The 13810-nt window shown below is 36.2% G+C and overlaps 1 protein-coding gene across 2 annotated transcripts in view; it reads right to left on the minus strand.

Moving 5' to 3' along the window:
- Window positions 1-626: 626 nt before the first annotated feature.
- Window positions 627-13810, minus strand: part of LOC135638975 (regulator of nonsense transcripts UPF3-like) — a 14813-nt gene continuing 1629 nt past the window's right edge. The window contains exons 2-12 of one of the 2 annotated variants that reach the window (XM_065152614.1): window positions 13658-13764; window positions 13070-13165; window positions 12856-12954; window positions 12648-12727; window positions 9344-9451; window positions 7524-7671; window positions 3467-3537; window positions 2698-3385; window positions 2487-2608; window positions 2355-2408; window positions 627-1356 (exon numbers count right to left, since the gene is read on the minus strand). In XM_065152614.1, coding sequence (XP_065008686.1) covers window positions 2370-2408; window positions 2487-2608; window positions 2698-3385; window positions 3467-3537; window positions 7524-7671; window positions 9344-9451; window positions 12648-12727; window positions 12856-12954; window positions 13070-13165; window positions 13658-13764 — 1558 coding nt within the window. In that variant the 3' untranslated portion in view covers window positions 627-1356; window positions 2355-2369. Of the gene's footprint in view, window positions 1368-2354; window positions 2409-2486; window positions 2609-2697; window positions 3386-3466; window positions 3538-7523; window positions 7672-9343; window positions 9452-12647; window positions 12728-12855; window positions 12955-13069; window positions 13166-13657; window positions 13765-13810 lie in introns of both variants that reach the window. The other variant, XM_065152615.1, reaches the window with a different exon arrangement.

Consider the following 13810-nt stretch of genomic DNA (forward strand, 5'->3'; position numbering starts at 1 on the left):
GACAAGAGAAAAGAAAGGAAAAAATTTGTCCTTCAAACATTTTAGCATTGAGTTCGAATATTTAAATTATTACGCAGACTGAGATCAAAGTGGCAAAAACAATTCAGCAGATTCACTCCACAAATCATTCCGAAGATGATCATAAACTAAAGATTCATTAACCAGCTTGTCCGCAAAGATTACTCACCATCTGTTGGCGATTTTTATCTCAGCTACGCAGCTGATTTAAAGTCAAATCATCATGCAACCCATCACTAACCTGCTGTAGTTCTACTAATGCATCTCATTGACAGGAATTAATTATACATTATCACTGTAAAGAAGTTGCTACACTTGCCACATTTGGTGGTCAAACAAATGTTTGACCATTCCCACCAGTTTTTCCAACCTTCAAGAGAATGATCCCAAAAGTCCTTTACGTACTAATATATCATCTGTGCCAGACACTTCGACAACTACATTTAAGCCATTGAAATCCAAAAACAAAGAGATTGTTCGTCAAAGAATAGCTTCAGAAATATCCCACTGCACATACCTAACAATATAAATTCTGTGAATATTTAGCAGATTAGGATATAACATTCAAACTTCCGCATTAACCACATAGTCCATTTAGCAGAACAGCATAAAGCAAGGAACAAAAATCTGAGTTTTATGCATCAGTGAACATCTAGTTTCATCCATGTACTACAAAAAAGAAAAAAAGAACATTAATTTCATCCAAACAGACTTTGCTGAGTACCCAATCCACACATTCAATTTCACTACCCTCCACTCTGTAGCCAGTAATAGGGATTTTTCCTACTAATACATAAGTAATTCACCGAATCAAGTAGCTTGCAGAAGCATTGTCATATAAGATTTTTCAAACCTATAAACAATGGCCAGAAAGAACTGATGTGCCTTCGCAACTATTCTTTACATTTTCTACCAAGAGCAGTTGCTCGAAAAAGCCTCCTCGTTCTTCTGCATGACATGCTTGAGAAGGAAGTACGATTACGTCTCCATGCCAAAGAGATCTTAGCCAACACAAACTCTTTGATGGTAATTGGAGCACAACAAAGCTTCCGTCTCCAGGCCAACAACTACAGCCACCATCATCTAGAACTACCCCTTCTTCTTTGTGACTCACAGACCCATAAGAAAATTTATTTTACCTCCTAGCTACTTTAGGTCATGCAGCTCTTGGTTCTAGTGGAGATATGAATGGAATTCATTGTGAACAATTTGGCAATAGCATCCTTGAAGCAGCATTTACCCAAATACGCATTACTGTTTGCGCACTTTACATTATCAATAATTGATAAACTGAGCTCCAAAGCCAAAATGTTCTCACAGTTTCACAAATCTGCAGTACTGCATATATCCTGAAGTTAGAATATTAGTAAGTTGATCAAGAGAAAGGTGGACATAATACAAGGGAGCCAAGCATTCAGTACTGGAAACAGATACTATGGAAAAAGATAGGGAGACTATTATTACTGTCCTACCAAAGAACAAAAAATATGAACTTCAAGAATTAGTATAAGTGAATCAATTTAACAACATATGACTTGGAAAAATTAAACTATAAACTAATAGCTACATTCAAAAGATTTGGATATAACAGTACACTAAATATCCAGTGCATTATGAGGTTCCCACCACTGAAGGTTTTTATAGGACAGGCTCTACCTGGATGTCAATATAACATCAAATTCCTTGCAAGTAAAAACAACTAAACAAAAAAAAAAACTCAAATGTGTCGATTTAGAAGTGAATAAGAATGCAATTTTGCATGGACTTACAAGATCAAGTATACTATAAGGTAACTGCTGAAGGAAATTCCATATAGCATAACAAAGTCATCCATTTATTTGAAAGAAATTTACAAATCCACTGCCAACCATCTAGTTGTACACTCAAATAACTCAATGCCCCCTAGTTATATTCACAGCCTAAACAATTCAAGAATCATCAAATAAAAAATTGTTATCTTCCTTTTCAGAATTCAAAGGAGATGACAAACGGCTTGTCATATTTCCTCTAAGAAGAAGTAAGTTATCAAAGTTTAAGCATTATAAAAAAAGACAAGTTTCTGAAAATTCAAGAAAATTTGGATAACAGGTTGAAAATCTTGTGTTCATCAAGATAGCAGCATAGGAATATGGTGCTAATGTATGAACTATCTGACAAAAGATGCCTGTAGATTATGTGATGATGGACAGTATATTATTTCTATCCTCACGACCAGGACAGTTGCAGAGCAATCTTATCTAATTTTTAGTTAAATTTTAATTTAGTGGAACCTCAACTTATGCTGAAATAGTAACTAACAAATGGAAAATTAAAAATTTTTGAAAAAAAAATCTTACCAATCACTAGAAAATTCATGAGGCAGAGCCTGACTTCTGAACCCACACTTGTCTCTGCAAATTATTTGGGACAAATAAGTACAATCTTGTGAAAGGATAGTGGTCTAGAAATATAAATTCATCATTATTCACCTCATGGGTACTGTAGACAGTGGAAGCTCTCTTGGAACTCTTTCCTTCTGAAAGATTCAAAGAGCTATCCATTTCCTTTAAGCCACGTGCTAATCCACGGCGGCCAACATGCCTATGGGAACCTAAAATGTCACCAAACAATGATCAGTGATATGGTAAAGAAAAGCAAAAGAACACTGAGTTGGTTCAAAGTGCAGAAACAGGGCTTCACCATTCTCCATGGAAGAAAAATCAACTCGTCCACCTCCGTGAATCTTCATGTCTTCACTTCTATTTGCAGAAGGCAGATCAGCTTTTCTTTCTCCATGACCTAATGATGTTTCATACGTAGTATGTGAATTACTGCCATGTCCAACACAAGCATTCGGAACAACCATGTCCACCTCCCCGACTTTACCAGTTGCCTGTTGGAAAATGGGGATGCTTTCTAAAGAATTTGTTGCCTGAGCAGCTTCAGAATATGGACGAACTCCATCATTAGACTGAGATCTGTCTGAACGACGAAGGGGTGCCCATACACCGCGATCAGGTCTATCTCTGTTCCTGGTTCGCTTTTCATACCTTTCGCTAATTGATACAGAACGATGTTTGTTGTTTATAGCAACCTTATCATCTATATATTTTTTATCATCACTGTCAGAAACAGATGCAAGTGACGAACTATGTGAAATGTAGTCTTTCATATTTGAGCTTGCATTGGGAGGCCGAGGAAGGCGCTTGTCCTTCACCTTTGCCATTTGTGTTTGCAGATCAGGATGGGATTCAGATGCATATGGCTGATCGACATGCCCTTCCTTTGAAAGTATGCCTCTAATTATTCTTCCACTTGGCTGGTTCTGTCTAGATGTTGGAGTTGGTGAATTTCTTACTGAAGGCTGTCGCACCAAACTTCTAGACACCTGATGAAGAATATTCAAAATGGTTACTATGATTATAAAGATCGAAGGACAAAAAAAGTTGCATCTTTATCAGTTTCTCACATTAGAGACTTCTTTCTCCTTCCCTTTCAAAAGTACTAATCTGCTCTTTCCAGATTCAATAGCCCCAGAAGCTACAAAAGTTCCATCAAATCCAGATATTGAGCATTAAGAAAAAGCCCAGTGTATATTATTTTGTCATATCAGGGAAAAACTCAGAACAAATAATTCATAAGGGTAAATAGTATGGGGGTGGTAGATCAAGTAAAGGATGCTCATAAATTAAAACTCCACAAGCCCAATATTATTGTGGAAGCAAAAGAAAGAACAAATGCAAAATAAATCAACAACCAGAATACAGATAATAAAACAGAGAGGGACAAATGTGTAGTAACCAAGCATTAATGTGCATGCATAAGACCAGCACAATTGCACATACATGTAAGTCAAGAAGCCATATTTATCAGTCAATTCTCAGAAGAACTGCTAACTTCTTTTTGTAAACCATTTAACAAAACCCTCAATACAGTCCAAAGCATTCTCAAATCTTGTCATTGTTCGTGAATGAACATACTGTATGATCTTTAATTTATTTGAGAGTTTACTTGGTTATTATACATATGAAATAAAGTAAGTTGCAGTGTTCTTGCATAAATCAAAATTTGATGCATGTATCACAACCACATCTGAAATTCTTAGCTCTCCTACAGTAACCTCACTTGCTCTTATTAAGTTGAGCAAGTAATCAACAAACAAACACATCTATGTATAATACACAAATGAGCTCATTTGGAGGTTTCCTTGTCAGATTATTTGAAAACACCAACAGTTGAAACCATTTCTCTTTATCCAAATAATATAGCTTGTCAACATTGAATCCCCATTCATACCCATATGCTCATCAGAACCTAAATCATCTCCCTGTCAACTATATACATAATAACTCAGTGAAGAACATTATGTTGAAAACCTACCTTAATTTTAGGTCAAATGTAGGAAGAACATTATTTCTTACCAATGTCTCATGAACAAAATTACATTTTCGCTGAAGAAAAATTGGCTGAAATATAATAAAAAGGAGAAAAACCAAAAGACAAAGAGAAAGTGTAGCTTTAATGTGCCAATAGATCAGTGATTTAAAAAGGCGCTCGGGCGCTCGCCTAGGCGCTCGGGGGAGGCCCGAGCGCTTCGCTTCACTTCCAGGTGACGCGCCTCAAAGAGGCGCCGCCTGGGCGCTTGCCCGAGCCCAGGCGCTGGGCGCTTCGGGCGAGCGCCTAGGTTAAACCAAGCAACCGAACCAGGATTTTAGGTCTGGTTCGGTCTCCGGTGGTTAGTTGGTTCAATCGAACCAACTAAAACCGATATCAGCTATCGCTGCCCAACCCTAACCCTGCTCGTTGCAGCAGCTGCTCCCGCTCCTCACCGCTGTCGCTGCCACTGTCGTCGCTCCCGCTGCTCGCCGCTGTCGCTGCTGCTGCCACTGTCGCCGCTCCCGCTGCCTCCTTACACTCCTGCTCCCGCTGCCGGTGCCTCCTCACACTCCCGCTGCCGCTGCCTCCTTACACTCCCACTCCCGCTCCCGCTACCGCTTCCTCTTTTCTCAGTCAGCACCCCCTTACTCCTCTTCCTTCTTCTCCTTCTGTATACTGTTAACAGTATACAGTATATTGTATACTGTTAACAAGATACTGTATACTGTTAACTGTTAACAGTATACTAATAATAATATTTGTATTTATTAGATTAATAATATATTATTTTGATTTTAATACTGATAATTTTTTATTTATTTGAAATTATTGTTAGGTTTTAAGATAATTATATTTATTAATTATATTATATATTTTTATATTTTAGCGCCTCGCTTCGCTCGGGCGAGCGCCTCGGGCGTTTTTGGACCTTAGCGCCTTTTGGCGCCTAACGTTTTTTAAATCACTGCAGTAGATCATGCACTTTTCCTACTGGTTAAAAAAGAAGTCTTAAATCTGCATTTGAAAACTATCCTCTAGGCATATGCACTCATGCCACCTCAAGCGACAAAACACCGCAGACCATTATGTGACATTAATGCAAATGCAGAATACATGCCTACACATGCAACCACATACATGTGGTCCGCACAAGAAAAATATGTTGATGCATATACATGATCTTATATCTCCCTAATTAATTTATTTTTGTTGCCATATTCTTATACCACCGAACATGGACCATAACAGCATAGAATTAATCACCAAGACTTATATTCATTTCTCATAATAGTTTAAATAGTTCCTTGCATGAGTATAAAATGTAAATTCATTTATCAACAAGTAAACTAAACCAGTTGTTAATGGGCCCATTGATTCTTTTGCAGCCAATAAGGAGAATATAGTTTGTGACTTTGTGCCTTCTAGAAGCTACAGAGATTCAACTATGGACAAGGTGTTATCACTTTCATTTGAACTAGTGATATATGATATACTTCTCTTCCACTCTTCATCGCCCGCTTATCTATCTACTTTCGGTTTATCATGCACAAAGTTTGGAAAATTAGTCATCAAGACTAAAATCAAACAACTACACCGAATACAAACAACAAGTGCAACAATGTACATTCTCAATCTCAAACTATAAAGCATCCAAATATAGTAATATTAGAACAACCAAATTCAAGTCTGTCTATGAAGAACTAAGATAAAGAACTAATATAAAAAAGCAATTGCCAATACTATATATGAAGTAAATTATAAGGAAAGAGAATACGACCATTTGCTAATAGAATGATATGAGGTACCATAAAAGAAACTAAAAATCTGTTCCCAAATCATGTAAATCCAAATATTAGTTTTATAAAAACCAGTGATTATAATAGGCGCTCGGGAGCTCGCCTAGGCGCTCGGGCGAGACGAGGCGAGGCGAGGCGAGGCCCGAGCGCCTCGATTCATTTCCAGGTGGCGCGCTTCAAAGAGGCGCCGCCTGGGCGCTCGCCTAAGCCCAGGCGCCGGGCACTTCGGGTGAGTGCCTGGGTTAAACCAGGCGATCGAGCCAGATTTTTAGGTCTGGTTGGTCTCCGGTGCTTTAGTTGGTTCAATCGAACCAACTAAATCACCGATATCAGGCTCTCTCTCACGATTTCCCCGACTTCCCCAACCCTAACACTCGCGATTTTGCCGTCGAGATTTCTTCTCCGCTGTCGCTGCTCTCTGCTGTCGCTACTCGCTGCTACTGTCGCTACTCACCACTACTATTGTCGCTCGCCGCTGCTGTTGCCGCTCCTACTATCGCTCGCCGCTCGTAGCTCCCGCTCCCGCTCCCACTCCTGCTATCGCTCGCTGCTCCCACTGCCGCCGTCGCTCGCCGCTCCCACTCTAGCTACGGCTGTCGCTTGCTACCGTTGTCGTTGTCTCAGCAGCCTCGGTCTTCTCACACTCTTCTCACTATATTGTTAAGTGTTAACAGTATATTAACAGTCTACTGCTAGCTGTATACTAATAATAGTATTTTTATTTATTAAATTAATAATATATTATTTTGATTTTAATACTATTAATTTGTATTTATTTAAAATTATTGTTAGTTTTCATAATAAATGACAAGTGCACATAGCAACTCAATAGATTTGATGTAAAATTTTATTGTTTTGATTTTTGAGACTTTTTATTAATGTGGCATTGTGATTTTGCACCCGATTTTCTTAATTTAATAGTATATTTTTTATTTAAATAATTATATTTATTAATTATATTATATATTTTTATATTTTAGCGTCTCGTTTCGCACGGGCGAGTGCTTAGCGCCTCGGGCGTTTTTGGACCATGACGCTTTTTGGCACCTAGTGCTTTTTAAATCACTGATAAAAACAATAGAAAGAAGCCGCGGTTAGAAAAGATGACAATGAAGGACCCTATCGATGGGCTATGACAGAACTATGTTTGTGTTGCACAGTTGCAGCACCAGTAATCATTTTCCTATAATAGCAGCCCGAGACAGCATAACTAGCCTTAGCTGAAGCATCATAAATCAAGCCCAAACTACTGATCGAGCATGTCAGCATATTCACCAGAAACTAGAGAAGGCAACCAAAATTCCTATAGGATGGGATGTTCACGTAGTGAAGTGAGAATTGAAAATAACATACCAAATTCATCTTCTGACGCTTCTTTTCCCACTGCAGAAGGTACAGATACAGATTTATCCACAGCAAGATGCTGATCTCTCCTTGACATTAAAATGTATGTTGGTTTGTCTTTGGCACTCCCCTTTTTGGTGCTATCCTTTATCACATACTGCAGACAGGGTAAAAGACATGAGCATCATTATTGAATATTTAGAATATGAAGAAAGGCTGGTGTAAAGTCCATGAAGATGCCTCAAGATGCTACTTAAAGATAGTGATCCACATGCAGAAGCAACTTGGATGATTCTTGAGAAATAAAGGTGATGATCCAACAGAAGACAAGGTACATGAATATGAAGTCAAATCAGAATGAAAGACACAATAAAACAAGGACTAAAATATCACATCACAACTCACAACAACCTTCATATAGCAAATATATACTGGTACTAATGCATGTGATAAGACACTCTCCCGGGCAACTGTATGATATATAGCGTAATTTTTTTTTTTTGATACATGGCATATTTAAGATCCTGAAAATCACACAGTAGAAAGAAATCCAAAGTTAAAAATAGCCTTAAGTTGGAATTCTGTTTCGATTATTAACTATCTGATTCCACTATAACTATTAATTCTATAAGGAAGAATTACTTCATAGTCATAGGCAACATCATTTATGTGTCAGGCCTTCCACCTAAGGCTTTCAAGGGGTTACCGTGTACATATGTTTTAATAACTTTGATGAGAGCGTAATGTATACAGTACCAAAATTGTAAGAAATTATCTATGATTTTCAGTCAAAAAATTTAATGAGGCATAAAAGGCAAAATGCTTACAAAAGTGACATAATTATACTCAAAACTTATTTTATTCAATGAGAGTATTGGGGAACACGAAATGAATTCTGGCACTTCATTCTGAATTTTGTTGTAATTTGTGAGGATAGGTGCATGGCGGAAGATGAAAGCACATCTTTAACTCTTGTTTCATGCATTACATAAGTCTTATCAAAGATAATTTAGGCAACTATTTTTCAAACAATAAACTGGTGGGAGAAAAAATTTAGACCCCCCTAACTTCAGCAACACCGGTTAAGAGTAGTGGTCTCTATCCCACACCAATGGCAAGTCTTTTGCATGAAGCTCTCATAAAAGAAGGTATAGGAACTCATTGTGCTACATCTATCAAGCACCCGAAATGGGAAAACATGTTAAAAATTTAGTCAATTCCTTTTACACTACTGCTTCTTTAATTGCATAACTGTAGAAAAACAAGCTTTACTACGTAATTTCCTTTGACAGACAACATAAGAGTGGTTGAGTAACTTCCCATATTTCTCAAAAGTCCAATTTCTCTATAAAAATGCTGCTTCTCAATAGCATGCAGAGATTTGAAGTCTAGGCCACTTAAAAAATGAAGGAATACAACAAGTATGCTCAATATTTTTCACAATGAAAAGACAAAATGTTCAATAGAAAACAAGGTAAGTGAACTGAAAACAAAAAAATGAAAAAGGCAAAGAGAAAATGAACACTGATAGCAAATTCACTCAAACCAGAAAAGGAAAATTCAGAAAATAAAAAAGATATGATGATTTCTTTCTAGAACTGGTCTAACAAAAAGCAGCTAATAAAAAAGATACTTAGATTCTTTGCCGAATTTGAAGAAACATAAATCAAGTTCCAAATGCACATGGAAACAGTCTTCAAATTGAACAAGTATGAAATATAGAAGCATCTTCATGGAGATAAAATAAGTTTCCGATTCATATCCAAGATCCTGCAGCACCTCAAACTAATTCAAACTGAAAAACAACTGATAAATAATAAAATACATACAGTTGAAGCTGCACTTTTACGCTTCTCAGAACTTCGTTTGGAAGGACTTGAGATGCCAGCAGAAGCTCCTGAAGCTCTTCTGCTAACTTTACCACCACCAGATAATTTCTGCAGCAATAATATCCTAAGCTTATGTTCAACAATGATAGCTTATCTCCAACAATAGCAACACAAATAAACTGTAAAATAAAGCTAATAGCCCAGGAGAGCACATAAAAAGAAACATGTGTGCACATCAAACCTCAAAAACTTTAGTCATGGATCAACCAGCTAGTAAGATCCATAAGTTTAAGATTTACAGTACTACATAGAGACTCAATAAGTGTAACTTTGTACCAAAGCCACTTTCATAATCAATTGAAAAGTAGCTAAAACTTATGGTCGGTCAAACTTTTTGTATAGGATATTGAAATTTTGGAGATTCATACATATATGTTGCTGATTATTCATAACCATCCATAAATATGATTAGCAAAGTAATAGTTACTTTCATAATCAATTGAAAAGTAGCTAAAACTTATGGTCAATCAAACTTTTTGTATAGGATATTGAAATTTTGGAGATTCATACATATATGTTGCTGATTATTCATAACCATCTATAATAATGATTAACAAAGTAATAATTCTGCAGCTTCTGCTATCTATTGGCGTCACAGTACTAACATTAAAATTCATACCATGAAATAATAAATGTTATATTACCCACAGTTACATTAAGACCTTGTCATGACCCAAGATCAATATCATGCGGTCTTTTCTCTGAAACCAAGGTGTATGTCCCAAGAAGTTGGTTACTTTTATAGATGGACAGTGACATGTATATCATCTCATACCATAATCCTTGTCAGAATGTAAAGTGTTTGCGGGTACAACAATCTCCCATTAAAGTCCCTGACATTTTTCCTAGAAAACACAATGTGGGACACAAGATGGCAAAATAGTTGCTTCACCATATGGTATGCCCATGTACCATCTAAGCTATGCTAGAAAGTCTTCCTAAGTAGTTGCAAAGAATATAAAAAATACATAGTTAAAAAAACAGCACTCGAAGAGAGTGTTCAAAGATGGAATGTCCAAATTGGTGAGTGGAGTACAAAAATGACAAGAAATGATCATGTTTTGATATGCCGGAAGTTGGCACCACTGCATCAGCAAATGGTTGAACAACACATTTTAGTTTTGGACATAACAGAAAAAAAATCACTTAAATGAGCTGGAAAGGAGTCAAGTTCAAGTTGCAAGTATTATGTGTGTCAGAAAGAAAGGCTAAAATTGTTCAGGTCACAAACAGAGAGAAACACACAGCAAACAATTTTTGAAAGAATCTTCACCTAGCCAGGACTAAAAACCTATAGCTATTTCTTAAAAATTTCTGTAATTCATCAACATCTACACCATATAGGTTAGGATAAAACACATTCTCTATTATTTATTCTCATCTCAATCTATAAACTCCACAGACCTATATGAATATTGTACATTTGTGGCATATCAGAAATGCTGTTAAGAAAAATCTAGTCCATCTAAACTATAATCTTTGTCTTAAACTTTGCATGCAAAATTACACCATCCAATGCTTAAAATTGTTCAGGTCACAAACAGAGAGAAACACACAGCAAACAATTTTTGAAAGAAACTTCACCTAGCCAGGACTAAAAACCTATAGCTATTTCTTAAAAATTTCTGTAATTCATCAACATCTACACCATATAAGTTAGGATAAAACACATTCTCTATTATATATTCTCATCTCAATCTATAAACTCCACAGACCTATATGAATATTGTACATTTGTGACATATCAGAAATGCTGTTAAGAAAAACTTAGTCCATGTAAACTATAATCTTTGTCTTAAACTTTGCATGCAAAATTACACCATCCAATGCTTAAGATTCCTAAATATATTCATTTAAAAATTTTCATGTTCCGCTATTTTTACCCATCTGATTTGCAATTGTTAATGCACGAACTTCCATTATTCTGAACATCTATTGTTGCAATTGGCCTAACATACTTTTTTAAATTGCCAAGAAAGAATCACCTCAAAGACATTCATGCAACTAGCATGTGTTTAGGTCACTTTATGTTCGACTGCTCTCTCCATTGATCCATATAGATTGCTCCAGAGTAACTTCAGTTGTTTAATCACATTTTGCAACTAATCTCTTGACATACTTTCTTATAAGATATTCCAATTTTAACTGTTTACCCATGACTTTCATCAGAAGATAAATTACCTTGCAAGAACCACCTCAAAAAACTTTATTCACCTCTGATTCACCTGGATCACTTATCGGCCAACTATTCTTTCCACAGCATCTCCCAGAGTGACTTCAAATGATTATCCACTTTGAACTGTTAACTTACAGGACTCAACCAAACAGTCCAATTCTTCTACATCATTAAAGACACAATGTTCTTGTCAATAGTGAGTAGCTGCTGATCATCATATCTAACATCTTTCTATGCTTACTATCCAATATTTCTTCTCAAACAACCCTTATTATCAAGATGGCCCCAAACACCACATGTCTTTGTTGTAACTCAAGTGCCAAAATTTGTCATTTAAAATGAATTTTACATGCAATATGACATTAACTTCCACTAAAGGCACATCTCGCCAGAAGTCCAAAGTGGACTATCAGTGAAAGTGGATTGAAACCCTGAAATAAAGTCTCCAATGCCTTTTATTTGATGTAAGGAGACTCTCCAAAGTCATATATAAGTGGAAAGGAGATATTAGTTATTTAATTTGACTTCAACAAACTATACTTTGATTACTTACAGATAATCAAACATTCATGTTGAACCAAGATCCACTAAAGTGTCAATTTCCACTATAATGCAAATAGACCCTAAATGATTTAACTCACACAGGTGGATAAGGCAGCAGCAGGAATGTTCTATAAATTATTAGAACAATTTATCTCAACAAACAAGCATTACAATAAGTTCCATCTCATATATACTATGTCAATATAATAATTTATTATAATTCAACTACTTTCGCACAAATAATAATTAATTGTAACAACTAAGCAAACACCCAACTAACAAGCAAGCGATTGGCACCTAAATGATGTCCCCACAAATGTTTGGGTGGTCATCTGAAAACCCAAAAATTTCAGATATGTAATGCATAGGTTGGCAGGCAAGAGTCTGGATAGGCCACTTGTGAAAACACACATTCTAGCAGTTCCCTAATCAATTTTGGATGTCAGATACTTATGAAAAATAGCCATTTTAAATTTTATAAAATAAAAACGAGAGAAGTAGCAAATGCACAATCAATCACGATACCTGAGGACCATTTTTAGCAGCTCTTTTTCGTCGAACAAAATCCATTAGAGGTGTTACTATGGGTGTTTCCTTTGTAGAACCTACAGAACAGAAAATTTGAATCGTTGAGATGACATCTTATTATGATTAAATGTGACGAACCCATCATGTCACCCAGCTTGTTCTTCTTATAGCACTATCTAGGATGAAATATAAAAATTAAACTGACCAGCTCTTTCAGCTTCTTTCCTCTCCAGCTGAATCTCAGCACTAGGGAGATGTTCCAATGGCTTTGATACAAGCTCGAGAAACTCCATATATTCCGGATCTAGTTATTCACCAGAGAAATGCTAGTGATTAGAAAACAAAACACATACCAGACATGAGTCTGATATGTCGAGTTCACAATATATAAGAAAAATAAAAATAGATGAAAGGTGTACCCTTAGATATAGTCCCTTCACGGACATCTTTCTTTGGGCATTGCTTTGGAACTCGCTGAGAGGGTGCATACTCGACAAGAGCCTTAAATTGAGCACCTGGCATAGCATATTTCAAAAAGCCCATCATATAAAGACCATACCACAATTTACATGGAAAAAACTAACTAAAATTTTTAGACAATTCTTCATATAGAACTTAATTGGAACACAAGAAATTTAGCTGTGCTCAATTCTGAACCATATTTGAAACTTAGACATAAATGTGCAACCATATGCATGCATGCATGCAAACACAGAAATCCATATGTATGCTTATAAATAACAATCAGCAAGATGTGGTACATGCATATGCAGAAAAAAGATATGAAAGATGTTGAACTCTCAAAGAAAAACTGAGTCCCATAAAAAATAATACAATTTATAATTTATTATCATAAAATTAACATGACTATACCAAAAGACAAAGTTTATTGTCTACTATGCTGTCTAAACTTATCAGCCTCTTGGATAAGTTAGTTGCAACCAACAACTGGACGAAGTATAAAACAACAAAAACTTAACTCAGACTAAGGAGTTCAAAATATATACCCTTCTCATTGACAAATATGTGCTGGTCAAAGAACTCAGCAAACTCAACCACATCTTCTGGCCTCTTAAAGTTAAGGTATGCTCGAGAATGTCTCTGGTTCTTTTGGCTGCAAAATTCAATGCACACTGTAAGAGGAAATCGACTATATCTAT

This window comes from Musa acuminata, chromosome BXJ3-5, assembly GCF_036884655.1.
Source record: "Musa acuminata AAA Group cultivar baxijiao chromosome BXJ3-5, Cavendish_Baxijiao_AAA, whole genome shotgun sequence".
NCBI lineage: Eukaryota > Viridiplantae > Streptophyta > Magnoliopsida > Zingiberales > Musaceae > Musa > Musa acuminata.